Source organism: Xenopus laevis, chromosome 7S (genome assembly GCF_017654675.1).
Source record: "Xenopus laevis strain J_2021 chromosome 7S, Xenopus_laevis_v10.1, whole genome shotgun sequence".
NCBI lineage: Eukaryota > Metazoa > Chordata > Amphibia > Anura > Pipidae > Xenopus > Xenopus laevis.
In genome coordinates, this window is record NC_054384.1 from 112,121,451 (window position 1) to 112,143,239 (window position 21,789).

Here is a 21,789-nt window from a genome sequence, read left to right on the forward strand (position 1 = left end):
GACAGGCCGCAGCTTTATTTAATTCAATAACTGAATTAACACATAACCATGTAATAATATCATATATTTTTAACCCCTTAGCCAACCCCTGCTCTTAACCCAGCAGGCTGCCTATATAGTCTTTAATTCCCTAGTCATGGGATAACTGACTAAATGTTCTCTTCACTTTCCTCCAGCTGCGACAATAATTCATTTTTTTTTTTCATTTTTTTTTAAAACTCTCTCTCATCGTATTTCACAAAACATCAATTAATATTTGAACCTCTCTCCAGACGCTGCTGAGGAAACAACAGGTTATAATCCCCTCCTCTATTTATACCTTTATTTTCCCGCCACTCTCCTCACACTCCCTTTGGACCAATCAAAGCCCTTCGGACCATACCACTATATTTAAACCCATAAACACTAAAATACCCCAATAACAACCCCCCCATGTGGTTGAAGGGCCTAATTGTCCTTTCACCCTTCAGAATCCCCCGTTGGGGGCCTTTAACTCTGGGCGGGGCTTGTGCAGCTCTTGGCTACAATGTGATTATCTGGCCATTTAGTAAATAGGCCACAACCTCCTGCACGGAGAGACCATTAAAGGCAAAGTCATCCTCCAGCTGTAAATGGCCACTCCCCAGATATGCCCCAGTCATGTGACCCTGGGATCACTGGCGGTTGTGGCCCTTGAGTAAGTGGATGTTCAGTATGTGAATAGAAGGGGCCTGTGTTATATATAATAGCCGTGCTCTTGCTATTGGCTCCAGTGTGAACATTCTAGCGCTCTGATTGGCTACGGTTAGTTCTGCCCCCTGATGATGTGTTACTTGGTGCAATACTCTGCAGTGTATCAGTCCTTTATAACAACGCTTGTCAGGGGATGCTGGGAAATGTAGTGCAGTTTATCATCACGTACAGGATCTCCCGGCATTAGGATTTCACTCTCCCCTCTTTCTTAGTGGTGCCACTTAACCCTTTAGCATCTCACCAATCCAATCACCCTTGGTTGGACCTTAACCCCTTATTTCCCCTACAGTTCCTATACAATGACCACTTAACCCTTGAGCCCCCAAGCCATCCAATACAGTGGCTGGTCAGGTTAACCCCTTAGCACCCTAGCAATGGAGTACAGTGATTAGTTGGACACTGGGAAGTAACATGTAGTTATATTATAGGGGGTTGCTGGCAATTGCCCCTTAGGCCCCTGGCAGGGCAGTTCAGAGCACATGATTGGGGGGCAGTATGGGGGGGGCAGAGGAATGTAATGGGGCATGTGGATCCCCTTTGGGCTCTTTCTCATCCAATAGGCAAGGGTTGGGGATCACAGCAGGATGGGATGGGGGTGCACATTTTATCAGTCTCCTTAGCCTCCTGCGCTGGGGCATTCCCACCGTTACCATAGCGACCAAGTGACACATTGCCCGGCCATAAAACAGTCTTAGCCCCAAACAAAAGGCAGCGGCCGGGACTCATTGTGCTCAAAGGGAAAAACACAAAAGCCTCATCAAATAACTGGACTGAGCTCCGCCTGCCTCCTGGGGCCCCTGGGAGTTTGTGTAGTGAGGGCTCTGTCTGGGGCCACAGATCTTACACACGGACTCAAGGACACCTTCCTTGCACCAGCACCCACCGCAATCTAAATATGGGCCCCAGCACCCACTGCAATCTAAATATGGGCCCCAGCACCCACCGCAATCTAAATATGGGCCCCAGCACCCACCGCAATCTAAATATGGGCCCCAGCACCCACTGCAATCTAAATATGGGCACCAGCACCCACCGCAATCTAAATATGGGCACCAGCACCCACTGCAATCTAAATATGGGCCCCAGCACCCGGAGCTGTTTTCTGCCACACGTCTTTGTCTTGCTGAGCTTTATGGTCCTGGCGGCCCGGTCCCTAGAGACAGGTAAGTAACATATGGGGCTTTGTCTGTTACTGAGAGGAGCTTGCACTCAGTTCTATCAGCTGGGGACCCTACACATTATTCTGTATAATGTACTGTATATCCTTATGTGTATTCCTGGGGCAAAGGCAGGAGATCAGCCACACCAGGGGCAGGAATATTAAAGGGGAGGTTTAAATTTAAGTTAACTTTCAGTATCTTATAGAATGGTCAACCCTAAGCAACTTCTCAATTGGTCTTTATTATTTCTTTTTTTACTGTTTTTGAATGATTTGTCGTCTCTTGACTCTTTCCAGCGATCAAATGGCTCCATCTAAAAACAAATGCTCTGTAAGGCTACAAATGTATTGTTATTGTTACTTTTTATTCCTCATCTTTCTATTCAGGCCTCTCCTATTCATATTCCAGTCTCTTGTTCACATCAGTGCATGGTTGCTAGGGGAATTTGGACCCTAGTAACCAGATGGCTGCAATTGCAAACTGGAGAGCTGCTGAATAAAAAGCTAAATAACTCAAAAACCACAAATAATAAAAAATGAAAACCAATCTCAAATTGTTAAATTGTTAATTTAAAGGTCAATACCCCCTTAATAAACATTGACTTCCGCCTGTCAGCAAAGGGCATGCTGGGAGTTGTAGTACAGCTGGAGGCAACAGGTCAGCCTCAGGTTACTAAACAAATGCCCCATTCCCCATCCCAGGAATGACTCCCTCCAATAATACATCTAGGGGGCAATACAGGCAAGAAAATAGAAAGAAGAGAGTTCTGGGGACAAGAGCTTACAATCTTTAGGGATAAAGCTCTCCGTAACTGTATAAATATTGTACATCAGGATCAGGGTCATTTCTCCTGTTTAAGCCTATGGGGGGCACAGAAACACAGTGATTAGAGTTGCCCCCCAGCCAGTACCACTGATACCCAATGCCAATTAATTATGTGTCTGTTATTTACATTCGCTCTTTTATAAACTTGGGGCCCCTGATGTTGGTGGACTACAGCTCCCAGCATGTAGTTGAGGAATTCTGGGCGTTGTAGTTCAGCAACATCGGCGACTGTTATTGTGTATCTGGTTGGCAGAGTTGCAGGAGCAACAACAGATGAGAATGGGAGGGACAGGGTTAATGGGGTAGAGGAGGTGGAGGCAGATACAGTGGATTGTTTTAAGAAAGGGTCGGCTGCTTTTTTACATTATCCTCTAGTGGAATCAACAGGCGAGTCACAAATATGGAGATTAATCTCCTATAATGGCCCAGAGACCGTCCCGCGGGGCATTGCTTTTATCGGAGCTGAATGGACCCCGGGCACGTGCCCCTCTCATTTCCCTCACAAAGGCCACTTTCTGTCGTCTATTATCTGCCAGTCGGTCAGTCTGTTTGCTGTGGGCTGTTCCTGCTCGAGCCGCTGATATAAGAGTTGTATAATGTGAGGGCAGATGTCAGGCCCCACTTATATAAGGCCTCACCTTACTGGGCTTCTCTGTGCTGCTGAACTGCTTTATTCTGAGAGTAAAATTAGTCACTGAACTCTATTTATTCCCTCAGAAGGCAAAGAAATGTAACAGCTTCCAGCTTGTCATTGGTTAGTTACATAACTGCCCCACCTGCGCTGCTCAACTCACCTAATGCCCCACAATTCAATGACTTGCCCATGTTGAACTGTTTTCTCACAAAAGAGTCATTGGTGGGATTTCCTTTACTTATGTGCCTGGCTTGAACTCTTTTACCCACCCCTCAACATTTGTGTTTCCCACATATACTGTAAGTGCTTATGCCATAGTGTTGTCCCACATCAGTAGCGAGTACTGTATCACTTCTGCTCATAGGAATTAATTTGCCAGTCCCAAACCAATATCTTCTTGTTGAAGGATTTGTTTTGAACCGTTTCCCTTTATTTCAAATGGTTCTGCTTGAGCTTCCCACCCAACTGGCCAACAGTTCTACACTAGTACTCCACTTATACTCCACTAATACTCCACTAATACTTCTGTTTCATTGGTCTCAGTAAATTAAGGGCTGCAGCTTAAGTAACACTGTTTTATTTATTTATCACATTGCCCTACTCTCTCCATCTTGTCCTACTGTCTCCATCTTGTCCTACTCTCTCCATCTTGTCCTACTGTCTCCATCTTGTCCTACTGTCTCCATCTTGCCCTACTGTCTCCATCTTGTCCTACTGTCTCCATCTTGTCCTACTGTCTCCATCTTGTCCTATTGTCTCCATCTTGTCCTACTCTCTCCATCTTGTCCTACTGTCTCCATCTTGTCCTACTCTCTCCATCTTGTCCTACTGTCTCCATCTTGTCCTATTGTCTCCATCTTGTCCTACTGTCTCCATCTTGTCCTACTGTCTCCATCTTGTCCTACTGTCTCCATCTTGTCCTACTGTCTCCATCTTGTCCTACTGTCTCCATCTTGTCCTACTGTCTCCATCTTGCCCTACTGTCTCCATCTTGTCCTACTGTCTCCATCTTGTCCTACTGTCTCCATCTTGTCCTATTGTCTCCATCTTGTCCTACTCTCTCCATCTTGTCCTACTGTCTCCATCTTGTCCTACTCTCTCCATCTTGTCCTACTGTCTCCATCTTGTCCTACTGTCTCCATCTTGTCCTATTGTCTCCATCTTGTCCTACTGTCTCCATCTTGTCCTACTGTCTCCATCTTGTCCTACTGTCTCCATCTTGTCCTACTCTCTCCATCTTGTCCTACTGTCTCCATCTTGCCCTACTGTCTCCATCTTGTCCTACTGTCTCCATCTTGCCCTACTGTCTCCATCTTGCCCTACTGTCTCCATCTTGCCCTACTGTCTCCATCTTGCCCTACTGTCTCCATCTTGTCCTACTGTCTCCATCTTGTCCTACTGTCTCCATCTTGACCTACTGTCTCCATCTTGTCCTACTGTCTCCATGTTGTTTTAATGTATTTTTGCTATTCCTGGTAACCCATTCTTACCCATTTTCACCCCCTCAGGTCTAACGTTAGAAACATAATATATTCATTAGATAAACATTATTATTTTAATGAGAGTGTTATTGTATTCCCTTATTTTCTTTCTCTCTCTTTTTGGCTGCTGTTCTTCTCTGCTGCTGCCCATTTATAACAGGACATTAGCATCTTAAAAGAGACTGGGTCCAGCCCTGGCAATTTCATCCACAAGCCTGGCCCAAAACCAAGCACTAAAATTCTCTTACGTTAATTCTCTAAGTTACAGAGTTTTGTTAAAAAAAAACCTTTTGCTTTTTTTTTACCGTCATCCACCCCACACTTTCTGTTTGGCAGTTGGTCACACTAATACCCCTACCCTATGCTGCCCTCTAATGTTCTTGATCACTCTGTCTTGTCCAACTGTCTCCATCTTATCCTGTCTCCATCTTGTCCTACTGTCTCCATCTTGTCCAACTGTCTCCATCTTGCCCTACTGTCTCTAAAGTGTCCTAATGTCTCCATCTTGCTATACTGTCTCTATCTTGTCTTACTGTCTCCATCTTGTCCTACTGTCTCCATCTTGCCCTACTGTCTCCATCTTGTCCTACTGTCTCCATCTTGTCCTACTGTCTCCATCTTGTCCTACTGTCTCCATCTTGCCCTACTGTCTCCATCTTGTCCTACTGTCTCCATCTTGTCTTACTGTCTCCATCTTGTCCTACTGTCTCCATCTTGTCCTACTGTCTCCATCTTGTCCTACTGTCTCCATCTTGCCCTACTGTCTCCATCTTGTCCTACTGTCTCCATCTTGTCTTACTGTCTCCATCTTGTCCTACTGTCTCCATCTTGTCCTACTGTCTCCATCTTGCCCTACTGTCTCCATCTTGTCCTACTGTCTCCATCTTGTCTTACTGTCTCCATCTTGTCCTACTGTCTCCATCTTGCCCTACTGTCTCCATCTTGCCCTACTGTCTCCATCTTGTCCTACTGTCTCCATCTTGTCCTACTGTCTCCATTTTGTTCCACTGTGTCTAACCTGCCCTATTGTCTTCTTCTTGTCATTATCTGCCCTATTGACTCATATCACTGGCCCTCTTGTCCTACTGTCTCTTTTCCAACTGTTGCCAACTCTGTTTTTCCACCAAACGAATTGGTGCTTATGCCCATGGTACAACCCTTCTGGCAAGAAACAACCTGTCCTGTGCTCCCCCCAGAGCTGTGAGCCCCTCTTCTTTAGGGCCAGTGCAATTGTCATTGATTGTGGGATGAAAATCAAAGGATTCGTCACATTCTGGAACTTGGGCAATTTGGGGTGTAACAGGGTTTTTCATTCATTCTGTGGGTATAGAGACTGTACCTTCCTACTCGCCCATTATTTACCTACAATACTCCCTCCTGTGACCCCTCCATCTGAGGGCTCAATACTCGTTTTACTTTCTGGGGATGAATTTTCAAGGTCAGGTTTATGTCTTTTGACTCCAAAAAAAGTGCTGGGGGGGGGGGTTGATTGAGAAAAAGGAGTAACCTCCCTTTAGCCTTGAGCTTTATTATGGGCATCACACTCCGCAGAGGACTTGGAATTTAGGGACTTAATATAAAATACATTTGTCCCCGGGATTAATCCTCAGTATAAATATAGAGCTGACGTTAAACAGCTCGTCACTGCCATTTATTAATCAACCCCTTAAAGGGGCTTCACATGTCACATTTGTTTACTATGAGCCAATGGGGCTTCTCCCACATTCTCTCCCTGTACAAACACATTTATTCCTGTCCCACTGACCCGCTCGGATCTCCTTCCTTTTCTCTTTCAATTATCATTTCTTTTGTCCGGGGCAGTTGGAGCCACATTATGAGCTCATCGGGGGCCATTCATCTCCCGGAGGGACCGAGTATGTTCTCACATGAGACGCAGGGATTCCAGCAGCCCCGTCCCCCTGGAGACAGAGGTTGTAAAAGTTGGGGGGCTGTAAATCTCGGGATCGTTTAGTCTCAGTTCCAGATGGTGATAAACCTAAACGAGGGCAGGGGAGGGGCAAGTGCTGTTGTGCCAAGAATCTTCCAGCCCATTCACCTGAAATTGGGTCAGAGATGATAATTAACAAATAGGGATAATTGATAGGGTTAATGATAGGAGAAGTGGGATCTTGAGAAGCCCCCTGAGTTCAAGGTCAACCCTTTGCTCATCCCTGTCCTACTTTCTGCTCTTCCATAGGAGGGGTCTCCATTGAAGGCATCAGTATAGGTGATTTTACATGGTTTTCACTTGGGATCCTATAGATGTGGGTTCTCTGGTGTAAATCTCCCAAATGGCCATTTCCTTGTGAGTCACAGAGGATTTACTGTAGAAAACTGACCCCCCAAAACAAGGGATCTGTGGGTCCCAATTCTTTCGTATCCAATTAGGAAAAAACAATGAAACACAAAAGCCAAGGAACCCCATGAAGCTCTACTACTAGAATATATATGTATACTGGGCCACCATCAGTGGGGTAGAGGGGGTCCAGTTGGAGACTTTGGGGCAGAGGCAAGAGATGGATAAAGGCACATTCTTGGGCAACAAATGGGGCTGATCAGGGGCAGCAATAGGAATGTGTGCATGGGGCATTTTATATAATTGGGGTCACATTCTACCACCCAAGGGACCCAGGTTCCCAAGGACTTATACCAGAGGCCCTGCTAACTTAATAGTATGATGGCAGACCTGTATATATATAGGGTGGTGTATGATGCACAGTTGAGGGTGCACATTGAGCCTCTTGAAGATTTGGGGGGAGGGGTGTTTGGTTAGTTGTAGTTACCCCATTGTGAACATTGACCAGAAAGCCAATCAGGTTTGCAGGCAAATAGACTATATAAAAAAGCTCAACACCCTCTACTGAGGAATTTTGTGATGACACAATCTGATTGGTCATAATGACTTGTAACTTGAGGTTAATTGACAGCAGAATGAAGGCCAGCTCAGGTGACCAATGGTTTGTGAACAAAAGCAGTTGTGGAACTACTCCTGGATACGATGATGGACCCTTAAAACACTATGTTGCATTCCGTGTCCAACTAACCAATATCAGGGTCCCTAACTGTCTCTCCTCCATAGTAAACCTGGTGGACTTCTGCGGCCAAACAGTCAGAGGGGATGGAATGATCATTAACTCCCACAGCGAGTCGAGGAAATATTACTTTGTCTCCATGGGGACGGACTGCCAACTGACCATGCAAGCCTCCGCTCTGAAGGACAAGGTTCAGTTCCAGTTCCGATTTTTCCTGGTCTACAGCCTCCTACGCATGTCCAATACCCAAAATGAGGCATCTGGTCCAGTAACTAACAATAGTGCCCGAGGTTCTTCAGTTCCAGAGGAAAAAAAAGCAACTGGGTCAGGACAGGGAATTCAGTATGATCCATGTAATTCTGGGTCCTATGTTCAGTTCTATGATGGAAAAGACCTGAATTCTGAGCCATTAGGGACTCCTCTTTGTGGGAAGACCATCCCGAGACCCATCCTCTCTACTGGAAACTTCCTGACCTTGAGACTTGTCACCAGAGGTCAACAGCCAAGAGTGGACTTTGTGGGCGACTTCACCTCTTTCAGAATAGGTACAGTAATGACAGTGAGGACATCTGGCTGCTCTATGTCTATGAAGCTTTTGATTGATCCAAGTCATGGTGTATCTAGAAGTAAATCTAGAGCAATTGGACTTGCTGAGTAATCACTGGAGAGGATAACTCAACAAGTCCAGTTGCTCTAGATCTACTTCTACTAGATGTGACTTACCCTAGTGACCTTTAGTCAGAAATGTTGCCACTTGCCCCCCTAGATCTTTCTATTAGACGTTGACTGTTGTAGCCCAGCAGAATGTCAACCTTCTGGAATACCCAGAGCCAGCAGATATTCTCTAGAAAATACAGATAATGGGGTATATTTATCAAATAATTATCAAAGAGTGCCACGGTCCACCATACCGCCTATCTCTTTTCATTTCTATGGGATTTCTAAAGATGTATTTATCAAATGGTGAACTTTCACCCATTGATAAATACGCCTTTAAAGATCCCATAAAAATGAATGGAGAGAGGCGGTATTTCATTCTAGCGGACTTCACTCTTTGATAAATATACCCCTATGTCTCTAGAGAAATGTTCATGCTTTAGGAGTCCTCTCTGGATAGGGGAATTTAATCCCACACCTACCCCTACATTTACCTTAAATCAAAGCCTTGATTCTATGTACTTGTTGCTCTTTATCTGTACTCAGGAACCTCCCCCTGGGTAAGTGAATCTCTCCCAGTACTTACCCAGGTACAGAGCTCTGATTCTCTGTACTTCCTGCTCCTGGGCTGTTCTCTTTCCCATGGTCAGACAGGAACCTCCCCCTGGGTAAGTGAATCCAATCTCCCCCAGTACTTACCCAGGTACAGAGCTCTGATTCTCTGTACTTCCTGCTCCTGGGCTGTTCTCTTTCCCATGGTCAGACAGGAACCTCCCCCTGGGTAAGTGAATCCAATCTCCCCCAGTACTTACCCAGGTACAGAGCTCTGATTCTCTGTACTTCCTGCTCCTGGGCTGTTCTCTTTCCTAAGGTCAGACAGGAACCTCCCCCTGGGTAAGTGAATCCAATCTCCCCCAGTACTTACCCAGGTACAGAGCTCTGATTCTCTGTACTTCCTGCTCCTGGGCTGTTCTCTTTCCCATGGTCAGACAGGAACCTCCCCTGGGTAAGTGAATCCAATCTCCCCCAGTACTTACCCAGGTACAGAGCTCTGATTCTCTGTACCTCCTGCTCCTGGGCTGTTCTCTTTCCCATGGTCAGACAGGAACCTCCCCCTGGGTAAGTGAATCCAATCTCCCCCAGTACTTACCCAGGTACAGAGCTCTGATTCTCTGTACTTCCTGCTCCTGGGCTGTTCTCTTTCCCATGGTCAGACAGGAACCTCCCCCTGGGTAAGTGAATCCAATCTCCCCCAGTACTTACCCAGGTACAGAGCTCTGATTCTCTGTACTTCCTGCTCCTGGGCTGTTCTCTTTCCTAAGGTCAGACAGGAACCTCCCCTTGGGTAAGTGAATCCAATCTCCCCCAGTACTTACCCAGGTACAGAGCTCTGATTCTCTGTACTTCCTGCTCCTGGGCTGTTCTCTTTCCCATGGTCAGACAGGAACTTCCCCCTGGGTAAGTGAATCCAATCTCCCCCAGTACTTACCCAGGTACAGAGCTCTGATTCTCTGTACCTCCTGCTCCTGGGCTGTTCTCTTTCCCATGGTCAGACAGGAACCTCCCCCTGGGTAAGTGAATCCAATCTCCCCCAGTACTTACCCAGGTACAGAGCTCTGATTCTCTGTACTTCCTGCTCCTGGGCTGCTCTCTTTCCCATGGTCAGACAGGAACCTCCCCCTGGGTAAGTGAATCCAATCTCCCCCCAGTACTTACCCAAGTAAGGAGTTCTGATTCTGTATAATTCCTGCTCCTGGGCTGTTCTTCAATGGTCAGGCAGGAATAAAGAGCTGGATGGTTGGGGTTTCCCAATTTTGTAATCTCATATGCCAAGAAAAGCTACGTAATATGATCTGATAGCCAACATGCTGTACAATTCTTATAGAAGTGATGGCCAATACAATGTGAATCATTCAGCAGGTTTCCTCAGTTGGGTCCAAGGCAAATGCCCCTGCTTGGCCATGGGAATGAGTACAGTCTAGGAGCACGACAGAGAATCAGAGCTTCTTCTATACCAAGAGAAGTACTGGGGGAGATTGGATTGCCTTACCCAGGGGTTGTCTGACCATGGGAAAGAGAGCAGCCCAGAAACAGGACACAGTGGTCAGTTTAAGCAAAGATTCTGTAATAAATCTCATTTATAGGGTTGAAGAGCAATGAGTGCAGATCTGAGCCGCACTTCCACTGTCATAATGGCAAATGCAGTCCAGCCTGGTCTGTGACTCTAAGAACATAGACAATTGTGGGGATGGGAGTGACCAGTCCCCTAATGCCCCGGCGAGCTGTACCCCCATCTCAGCAGATAAGCAGGGCACCAGCAAAGGTTTCTTTTCCCCCTATTATCCTGCTGTTATCTGTCCTGTTGGAATTAAAGAACATTAACTAGGTCAAAATAGTCTTGTGCAGTTGGGGGACCAGAGTCGAGACACAATTCTTCTTTTTGCCCCAGGGCCACATAAAACCATAAACATCTTCTGGGAACCATTCCTGAGATCCATGTCTGACTGTGTCCAACCAATATTATTATTATTCTCCCCCGGACCCTGTTGGTTCTATGCCAAAACAGACACTGATCTTTGTCCCAAATCGACCATGGTCCAATCATTGACTTTCTATCTATTCCTTCCCCCTTAGGTGACACTGGGACGTGGAACTTGGGGGAAATAATGGCCACCCCTACAGTCGGCTTGAAAATGTTTGAGGAAACAACGTTGAATTTAAGCTACGGCACCACTGGGAACCATCAACTTCTTCATCCAGATATTGCCTATCCACATGGCACAGCCGGAGGTACCAGAACCAATTGATTTTATGTCTATCTCTACATTAAAGGCCCAAAAAGTCTTGTGACGGGGTTTCATATCTAAATAGCAGCACTAGAGATGAGGGGTTGGCTGGGGTTGACACCCCAAATAAAAAGGGAACTAGAACAATGTACCCTCTGGTTCCCAACAGGCCATTTACCTACTGAACCACTGGGTTGGCAGCATCACGGGCAGTTCTAGTAACATCAAATCCAGTTGGAGAACAGGAAAGTTGTTTAAGGTGGAACCTGGTGGAATTATGGCAATTTTTTCTGCCCTCATGGAATAAGCTTGGAATAAGCTTGCTCAGAGCTAGGGCTATTGCATATTAATTGCCCTGCGCCATTTTTCATGGCAACTGATTATTTTGCTCATCCTATTTATTCATACGAGTGTCTAATGATTTCTTGTGTTACAGAGAGTAAGTCGTACACCTCCCTCCTCTACCTGTATGTGATTCTGGGACTGCTGGTGGCAGTGGCTTTGCTGTTTTGCTGCTGCTGGTCCCCTGGTTGGTTCATATGGAGAATCAGCGCCTGTCGGTTCATCCCCGGCTGCAACTCCTTCTGCGCCTCCTGTCACCTCTGCACCCGCAGCTGCACCTTTAAAGAAAAGAGCCGACCTGGGAAAGTGACCCCACAGAATGCAGCCACGACTGTGCCCGTGTGAGGGGCTAGTTCCATGCCAGGCCCTACTGCCAGGACCTCACCACCTTTGGTGGCATCTAAACACTACAGCCTCACTACTGAGGAGGACCATGGTGTCTATCAAGTTCTACCTCATTGTAGCCACAGCCTAGCGAGACTCTTGACTTATTTCTGTCCCAAGAGACGCACAATGGCCGACGGAAGAAAAGTGGGAGAAATTATTCTGCCCGGGAGGGAAGGGGCAGTCAGACAATGGAAGCTTCCAGCGAGTTTTCTTTTGTATTTATTGGTCCAAATAAAATGAGTGGAAATCATGGAGGTAACAAAAGAGAAAAGAATTAGCCAGAATTTCTGTAAGTAGCAGGGGGTAAGTGCTCCACAGCAGGGCTGGAGGCTGCAGGTACAGCCATGATATAAGTTCTAGGGTTGCACCGAATCCAGGATTCGGTTCGGGATTCGGCCAGGATTCGGCCTTTTTCAGCAGGATTCGGATTCGGCCGAATCCTTCTGCCCAGCCGAACCGAATCCGAATCCTAATTTGCATATGCAAATAAGGGGGGCGGGAGTGAAATTGCATGACTTTTTGTCAGAAAACAAGGAAGTAAAAAATGTTTTCCCCTTACCACCCCTAATTTGCATATGCAAATTAGGGTTCGGTTCGGTATTCGGCCGAATCTTTCACGAAGGATTCGGGGGTTCGGCCGAATCCAAAAAAGTGGATTCGGTGCATCCCTAATAAGTTCATACATGTAGATACATACAACTGCCCCCAAAAACTGCAGGTAGACCCCTGTTTCACTTACTGTGGACAGTTCCCCATGGAGTTGGAGAGAGACACCCAGCCATAGTGATGAGCTGAAGGCAAAGGTTAACCGCAAAGACTATAACAGACCTTGCTCTACAGAAAGCCCTAGAATCGAATTTGCCTTAAAATATGTTTGTCTGGTGAATTTAAAGGAACAACATAAATATTTTGTCCCTAACTCTGTACCCAAATTAGCCCCATGGAGAGCAGAGGGGACATTGCATTTGAGGCACAGACAAGGTCATAACCAGTGGTGAAACTATAATGGAAGTAGATTCCATACCTACATGGGGGGGCTGGGGGAAAAGAGGCAACTGTAAAGTCCAGTGATAACCCTCCTCCCACCTAACTGTACCTGTGGTTCACTAGCCCCCCAAGGGATGATGTCAGAGGAATGGTGACCTTGGGCATAGAAAGAACAGATGGGGTTCCTCAGGTTGGATATCCCTTATGTACATATTAAAAGTATCTCATTGTTTCACACAATGTGCTTTTTGCTTTAATCAACATTTTTCTCCAATGGCCCTGTCCAATTTTAGGGACCAAGTCAGATGCTCTCCAGCTTATTCTAAAACCAACCCACGTGTTTTTCTGTCCTCCAAGAAACAACTGGAAGGCATCGTCTCTAATGTCTGTGTCCAATAGTTGGCTTTGTTTGTTTAGACTCTACAAGAAGATACATGGACATCTTTGGACAAACGGATTTTCTGCCCTGTCCAATCAGAACAGCTATGAGGAAATTCAAAAGATGGATCTTATTGTCTATTCTAAGGCAAGAAGGCTCCATAGCAGGTCTTCTCCTTCCTGGTCTCCAGATGGAACCCATTGCCTGGCACAGAGATGCGCTCGTTGGAAGCAGTTAGTGAAAAAGAGCTGTAGAACATTAACAAAAAAAAGAATTGTTTGAGAAGGAAAGCTACGGAGGCATTTTATTGCCAATAGATTAGCTGCAATAGTACAAGCTATAACACTATATTTATTCTGTAGAATGTTTTACCATACCGGAGTAAAAAGCTCTAGAAACTCTCTGTTTGTTTAGGATAGCAGCTGCAGTATTAACATGGTGTGACATCACTTCCTGCCTGAGTCTCTCCCTGCTCTGGGCTCAGATTACAGCAGAGAAGGGAGGGGAGGGGAGAGGAGCAAACTGAGCATGCTCTTGCCCAGGGCAATGAGGTTTAAGCTGAAGGCAGGAAGTCTGATACAGAAGCCCATGAGTACACAATAGAAGGAAAGAAATGTGCTGTTTCTTTTGACTCAGGACTCAGAGCAACATTACTTTGGGGGTTACTGGTATATTTAGATGGACCCTTCTGATAAGGCTTACTTACTTTTAACCTTTCCTTCTCCTTTAATGAGTACGGTTTAAGAATCCTGTTGTCATAGAATCCTGTTGTCCATCTTGCCCTACTGTCTCCATTTTGTCCTATTGTTTTTGTCTTGTCCTACTGTCACCATGCTGCCCTACTGTCTCCATCTTGTCCTACTGTCTCCATCTTGCCCTACGGTCTCCATCTTGTCCTACTGTCTCCATCTTGTTCTACTGTTTCCATCTTGCCCTACTGTCTCCATCTTGTACTACTGTCTCCATCTTGCCCTACTGTCTCCATCTTGTCCTACTGTCTCCATCTTGTCCTACTGCCTCCATCTTGCCCTACGGTCTCCATCTTGTCCTACTGTCTCCATCTTGTTCTACTGTTTCCATCTTGCCCTACTGTCTCCATCTTGTCCTACTGTCTCCATCTTGCCCTACTGTCTCCATCTTCTTCTACTGTTTCCATCTTGCCCTACTGTCTCCATCTTGTCCTACTGTCTCCATCTTGCCCTACTGTCTCCATCTTCTTCTACTGTTTCCATCTTGCCCTACTGTCTCCATCTTGTCCTACTGTCTCCATCTTGTCCTACTGTCTCCATCTTGTCCTACTGTCTCCATCTTGCCCTACTGTCTCCATTTGCCCTATTGTTTTTGTCTTGTCCTACTGTCACCATCTTGTCCTACTGTTTCCACCTTGTCCCTACTGTCTCCATTTTGCCCTACTGTCTCCATCTTGTCCTACTGTCTCCATCACTCTGTTTGGACCCCCTAGTTCTTCAGCATCATGTAATGTGTGACCCATAATGTCAATAGTACACTGTACTTACATTGAATGACATGAGATTGCACCTCTCCAACATCATTGGCTGCTGTACATTGGTACTGGCCAGCGTCTGACTGTTTCACTTGCTCAAACCTTAGAGTGCCACCACTAATCACAGCATCAGCAGGCAAGCGGCAGCCCACCTTACTCCATTACACCTTTGCTTGAGGGTCTCCAAGGGCAAGACAATCAAACTCCACAGAATTCCAGCCAACACTGTCTGCACGGAGATGTGAATATTAATCCTCCCTTTGGGCAAAGCTGTGATGGGAACAAACAAGAGATGTAGTAGGTGCCATGTTGTGCCCAATCACTATTGTGTCTAGAGGGGGTAAGTAGGAACCCCTGGCACTATTTTAGCTTGAAGAACTAGTTTGACGTTCTCCTGTGCTTGCCCAAAGCGGCTGGCTACACGGCACGTCCCTTCATTGCCAAATTCCAGGTTGGGGATTCTATGGCGAGCAGAAACATTATTTATTATAAGTAAGATCCTATAATAAACACATCCAATGAGCAGGATTAGCAGGAAGGGGCCAGGTGGAGCTCACAGCTTGTGGTTCATGCTATGGCAACACAAGAAATTACCCCCCTCCCCATTCTAAAGACAACACAGGGGGTCTTTATCAATAAGCACATTACTACTTCATTATGGTCTAGAATTACCAAGCCAACTCCACTGTTCCATTTAGCGTAACACTCCTCCTTGTACCTGATGTCCCGCTGGTAACTGGCCTCCTTCTTTAACCACTAGATCCGGGCCTGGGGGTCTCCAATGGTAAACTCTGCTGTTCCACTTATGGGCTGTGTGTCAATTAGGGGCGAAACTCTGAGAGCAAATGGAGCTGAATAAAGAGACAGAATATTGGGTTTTTGGTGCAAAGATAAGCCATTGCCTTCCCTGCTAGAACACTGTCTAGGGGCACAATGACTGGTTTATATACAATAGGGTCCCAGTGGCCCTAATCAGTTGGACATTACAAATTATAAATTAATAACCTGTTTGTATTTGGATATTTACCCAAAATACTGACTTGAGCAAAGGCCTCACTCATTCCCACTTTATTGCGGACCACACAGCGGTAGGTTCCAGTATCAGCTGCTTTGGTCAGATTTATATGGAGGGCTCTAGGTCTGGGAGTGATCCCTTTACTTTGCTCCATTGGAACTTGAGTGGGGAGGTCCCGTGGGAGAGACACTGAATCTGAAGGCTGGTGGCATACGGTGGTGCTGGGGAGATTTGTAGAACATTAGCAGACTGGAGCTGTGTTTTTATATTTACACAACAAATATATTTTTTTTAACAAAAAATATGGAGACAATAAAACAAGACAGAGATTGTAGGGAAATATTATGAGAGCTGAACAAGGTGGAGATAGTAGGACAGGATTGAGACAGTAGAACAATTTAACGACAGAAGGACAAGGTGGAGACAAAAGGACAATTTAACAATTTAAAGACAGTAGAAAGAGTGTGGTGGAAAAGCATCACAAGGTGGAGACAGTAGGAAAATTTATAGACAGTAGGATAAGGTGGAGATAATAGAACAAATTGAATTCACACACGTAAGATGGAGACAGTAGGACAAGAGAGAGACAGTAGGACAAAATGGAGACGTAGGACAAGAGGGAGACAGTAGGGCAAGATGGAGACAGTAGGGCAAGATGGAGACAGTAGGACAAGAGGAAGACAGTAGAACAATATGGAGACAGTAGGACAAGATGAAGACAGTAGGGCAAGATGAAGACAGTAGGGCAAAATGGAGACGTAGGACAAGAGGGAGACAGTAGGGCAAGATGGAGACAGTAGGGCAAGATGGAGACAGTAGGACAAGAGGAAGACAGTAGAACAATATGGAGACAGTAGGACAAGAAGGAGACAGTAGGGCAAGATGGAGACAGTAGGACAAAATGGAGACAGTAAAACAAAATGGACACGTAGGACAAGAGGGAGGCAGTAGGGCAAGATAAAGACAGTAGGACAAGAGGAAGACAGTAGAACAATATGGAGACAGTAGGACAAGAAGGAGACAGTAGAGCAAATATGGAGACAGTAGGCCAAGGAACAGTCAGTATAACACAATGGAGACGGCAGGACAAGGAAGAGACATTAAAAAAATACGTAGACAGTAGGACAAGATGGAGACAGTAGGGCAAGATGGAGACAGTAGGACAAGATGGAGACAGTAGGACAAGATGGAGACAGTAGGACAAGATGGAGACAGCAGACCAATTTAAAGACAGTTGCACAAGGTGGAGACAATAGGACAAGATAGAGATGATTGGACCAGGAAAAGATAAGGAAGAGACCATAGAACAAGATGGAGACAGCAGGAGAAGGTGGAGACAGTAGGACAAGATGGAGACAGTAGGGCAAGATGGAGACAGTAGCTCAAGGTGGAGACAGCGGGACAAGATAGTAACAGTAGGATAAGATGGAGACACATTCTTTCATATCACATTTATTTTAAAGGAGAAGGAAAGCTACGGAGGCATTTTATTGCCAATAGATTAGCTGCAATAGTGCAAGCTAGAATACTATATTTATTCTGTAGAATGTTTTACCATACCTGAGTAAAAAGCTCTAGAAACTCTCTGTTTGTTTAGAATAGGAGCTGCAGTATTAACATGGTGTGACATCACTTCCTGCCTGAGTCTCTCCCTGCTCTGGGCTCAGATTACAGCAGAGAAGGGAGGGGAGGGAAGAGGAGCAAACTGAGCATGCTCTTGCCCAGGGCAATGAGGTTTAAGCTGAAGGCAGGAAGTCTGATACAGAAGCCCATGAGTACACAATAGAAGGTAAGAAATGTGATGTTTGTTTTGACAGAGGACTCAGAGCAACATTACTTTGAGGATTTACTGGTATATTTAGATGGACCTTTCTGATAAAGCTTACTTAGTTTTTACCTTTCCTTCTCCTTTAACAGACCAGTAACAATATTTGTCAACATTGTTACCAGCATGGAAGGTTCTAGACTATCTGATGAGCAATACTGTGAATATTCAGAACATTTCACAGAATAGACATTCTACCACGTACTTTCCACATCAAAGGTTATGAAAACCTCTGAGTAGTCTTCTTCATTGGACGCATTGCAGATGTACTGGCCCGAATCCTGCAGGGCAGGGGTTCAGTGTCTGCTAGGGATTTGGGGAGTCAGTGACAGGAGGGGATTTGGGGGACCCCCACTCACATCCAGCCAGGGGGTCGCAGAGAAGAGACTGAGTGAGAGACTCCAGAGGAATCCTGCCAGGAATGTGCGGAGAGAGGGGGCGGGGCAAATGAAACTGCCGGATTTATATTCCTGCCACTGCCACATTGACTCCACTCTGCACCCGCAGCTCCAGCAGCAACTTACAGGGTTAATTCACTGGGGCATAGGAAAAGCTTTGGGGTTGATTATTATCTGGGGTACAAATAATCTCATGCAGCTTCAACCTGAACCTCTGACCCCCAACTCCAATGTGACCCCAATGTATATTAATACTGTGTTTCTGCAAAAACGAAAACCTATGTATTATAAGGGATAATGTACCCCCTACTGTAAATGATAAGGATATTAGAAGTCACTGAGGGGTTGTTCTGTGACCATATAAAGGCACAAGTCTGCAGGCTGAGTTATACAGGGAACTCTGAGTATCACTCATGTATTATAAGGGATAATGTACCCCCTACTGTAAATGATAAGGATATTAGAAGTCACTGAGGGGTTGTTCTGTGACCATATAAAGGCACAAGGCTGCGGGCTGAGTTATACAGGGAACTCTGAGTATCACTCATGTATTATAAGGGATAGTGTACCCCTACTGTAAATGATAAGGATATTAGAAGTCACTGAGGGGTCTGTGACCATATAAAAACACAAGGCTGCAGGCTGAGTTATACAGGGAACTCTGAGTATCACTCATGTATTATAAGGGATAATGTACCCCCTACTGTAAATGATAAGGATATTAGAAGTCACTGAGGGGTTGTTCTGTGACCATATAAAGGCACAAGGCTGCAGGCTGAGTTATACAGGGAACTCTGAGTATCACTCATGTATTATAAGGGATAATGTACCCCCTACTGTAAAAAAGGCGGTTGAGTCGGAATTTAGGCAGATTTCTGTTTGTGAATAAGGAGAAAGTATTTGACACCAGTTTACCATCACTTTTACTCCAAAAATGGGCTCTGTCCACTTTTGTGAATTCCCCCCACGAGTCAAACTGTCAGTTACTGGGGAATCTGCAATATCCTCATTGGCCACTGGGGGGCCCTTCATTACTTTTCTCGTCTCCTCTCATTCATTCTATTCAGTTTATTCTCTGGGAAACGTTCTACACAGTCTATTGTATCTGCCTGTATTGGGGGGACATTAGCTCAATGACGTTGCCCTCAGTTTCCTATTGATAACAATCTATAAGAGAATAAATAAATATAATACACAAAAGCCATGAATATCCTGTAAATTATATCCTTATAAACGGTGAGTTCTGATGTCATCAGTTATAAACGGTGAGTTCTGATGTCATTTCTGTCATATGACTCACTGAAACTTGTGTATTATAATAAATAAAGTACCCCCAGTTGCAAAATATGAGGATATTAGAAGTAACCTCGGAGTTCCATGATCCTTATCCTTATATTTTACAAGAGGGGGTACTTTATTCACTATATATATATATATATATATGAGTCCAGCACAGGGGCCCCACAATGGCACAGAGCAGGGAACACAACTAAAGAGTAATGACAAATGTCACACTATTGCCACTAACATTTCCACTGGAGACACAGAATTATATTGAGCTTTTCTCTCATGGGACTCGACTGACTTATAACAAACAAGGGAAACTTGTGCTCACCACTAATTATAAAACCATTAGACGGGGGTGCAATGAGACTGTGACCACAAAATACATATAGACAAATACAAGATCCTCTGCACTCAACCCATTATCAATATATTAAGGACATTGAGACATTTTGTGCTACTGCTACTGAAAAATGTCTTACCCTTTAAACAAGAAACAAAGATACCGGCACACAAGGCTTGCTTGCAGGGAAACCCTTGCTTTAATTCAAAGTGCGGAAGTGCAACGTTTCGGGGACACGCCCCTTTCTCAAGCATACGGAATCATTAGTGAACAAGGTATATATAAGTAAAACAATTAAAAATTTGCATAATAATTAGATTTACATAATTAGAAAAAAAAATTTTTTTCTTTTAAAAGTGAATCAAAATACGAAAGTGCGTACATAATAAAACAGTAGCAGTCCACATCTCGTCTTTCTCGTGCACGTGGTGATAAAACCAGATAATGTCCAAAATTTGTGAAAAGATCCGGATTCCAATAAAAAATTAGAAAGCCTTAGAAATTGTGATAAAGTCTGTTTGCAAAGTCAATAATATAAACATACAGTGCAACAATTTGACGCAGTAACAATTTCTTGAGAAGAAAGAACTCACAAAGTGTCAGTCAGTAGAACTAGAAACAAAATGGCAATTAGTGGTTACAAAAAGTTGCAAAATAACTCACCCTGCATGTATGGGAAAGGGGATAATTATCTAGCCCTGGGTGGTACTCAGAAAGGATTTCTTATCTGTTAAAAAGGAAAAAAGTATAATTAGCCAGCAGATAAATATTGATAAGATTAATTTACAGAATAATTTTATAAAAAGCAAGATAAGTTATATTCCTCATTGAGACCTTTAGGACGCCTAGATTGGAGTAGCCAAATCCAAAAACACTCCCGTTGATGAAGTCGACACTTTTTATCCTGACCTTGTGTTACCATCACTTTTTCCAAGATTTGCCAACGTAATTGTGCAACCCGGTGTCCTTGCGTATGGAAATGTTTTGCTAATAAAGTCTCTTTTTGAAATTTTTCCTTTCCCTTGTTCTCCTTATTTGCCATACGTTCCATTGGCGTGGGTGATGGTTGGTAATTTCTTATTGTAGATTTATGTTCATTTAATCTCACTTTTATGGGTCTAGAGGTCTGTCCCACGTATGCCAAAAAAGTAGCCGAACAACACAAGCTGGTGTAGCGGGGATCTCCCCTGCACGTTTATTAGGTCAAGTGATGTAACGTTTCGGGGGCGTGCCCCTTCATCAGACATGCAGATTTACTCTAAAACAGTGTTTAAAAACCCTTAGTGATTTACATAATTGAACATATATGTGTGAATAATTAAACATTGTGACCAATCATCCATCGTGAAATCCTATGTGTTATACAAAAGCCATAAAAACTTTCAAAGCATTTTTAAAAAACGTTTTTATAATAACATTAGTAAAAGTGAATACTTTATAAATAATTAAATATATGGCGAGTTATGCGGGTAATAGTCCCAATTTCCATTGGAAAAAATCCTCTTCTATATAGGGCACTCCTTTGTGCAAAGCTTGAAAATTAGTGTAAAAAATGTGCCAAAAAAATTTTTTTTATATAATAAAGTCAGTAAATATAAGGAGATTCAAAACCTAATGAATAAAGAAACACATAAATACAATTGTATGTACTGAACAAAACGAATTATTCAATTATAAGGAATAACAGTATATAGGACTACCTTACCCTATTCACAAGCTGTCCCTGGATAATGGGTTGTTCAGTGCCTTATCTATAAAAAATCAAGAATTAATACATCAAACAGGAAACTAGATGTAATCATACTAAAGAAATACAAAGACACCAATTCTAAGAGCATTAAAAATTGGAAACATTCCAACGGCACTTAAAAGTTGGATACAATTTTCGTTACAAGTAACAGTTTATGTTATACTCCTCATTTAACCCACGTGGATATTTAGTTTGCAGTTGCCAAATCCAAAAACATTCCTTTTGCAATAATTTTCTTTTTATTTCTCTCTCATTTTTTCCATAAATC

At 44.2% G+C, this 21,789-nt stretch overlaps 1 protein-coding gene and 1 long non-coding RNA gene across 2 annotated transcripts; one reads left to right on the forward strand and one right to left on the reverse strand.

Moving 5' to 3' along the window:
• Positions 1-873: 873 nt before the first annotated feature.
• ldlrad2.S (low density lipoprotein receptor class A domain containing 2 S homeolog) lies at positions 874-12,516 on the forward strand. Its single transcript, XM_018228301.2, has 4 exons — positions 874-1,895; positions 7,912-8,409; positions 11,156-11,311; positions 11,744-12,516. Exons 1-4 carry the CDS (start codon positions 1,628-1,630, stop codon positions 11,992-11,994), a joined length of 1,173 nt encoding a protein of 390 aa, XP_018083790.1. The 5' UTR covers positions 874-1,627; the 3' UTR covers positions 11,995-12,516.
• A 75-nt stretch (positions 12,517-12,591) lies between these two features.
• Positions 12,592-16,532, reverse strand: LOC108697851. The gene is made up of 4 exons (XR_005963099.1): positions 15,934-16,532; positions 15,625-15,757; positions 14,920-15,176; positions 12,592-13,650 (listed from the first exon to the last, which is right to left on the reverse strand). It is a non-coding gene; the product is annotated as an uncharacterized LOC108697851 (long non-coding RNA).
• Positions 16,533-21,789: the final 5,257 nt, after the last annotated feature.

Excerpts from the sequence above, each read along its gene's own strand:
- ldlrad2.S (XM_018228301.2), top strand. The coding sequence starts at position 1,628 with ATGGGCCCCAGCACCCACTGCAATCTAAATATGGGCCCCAGCACCCAC. Across the intron at positions 8,410-11,155 it reads CTTCACCTCTTTCAGAATAG|GTGACACTGGGACGTGGAAC; the intron begins GTACAGTAATGA and ends CTTCCCCCTTAG. Across the intron at positions 11,312-11,743 it reads TCCACATGGCACAGCCGGAG|AGAGTAAGTCGTACACCTCC; the intron begins GTACCAGAACCA and ends CTTGTGTTACAG.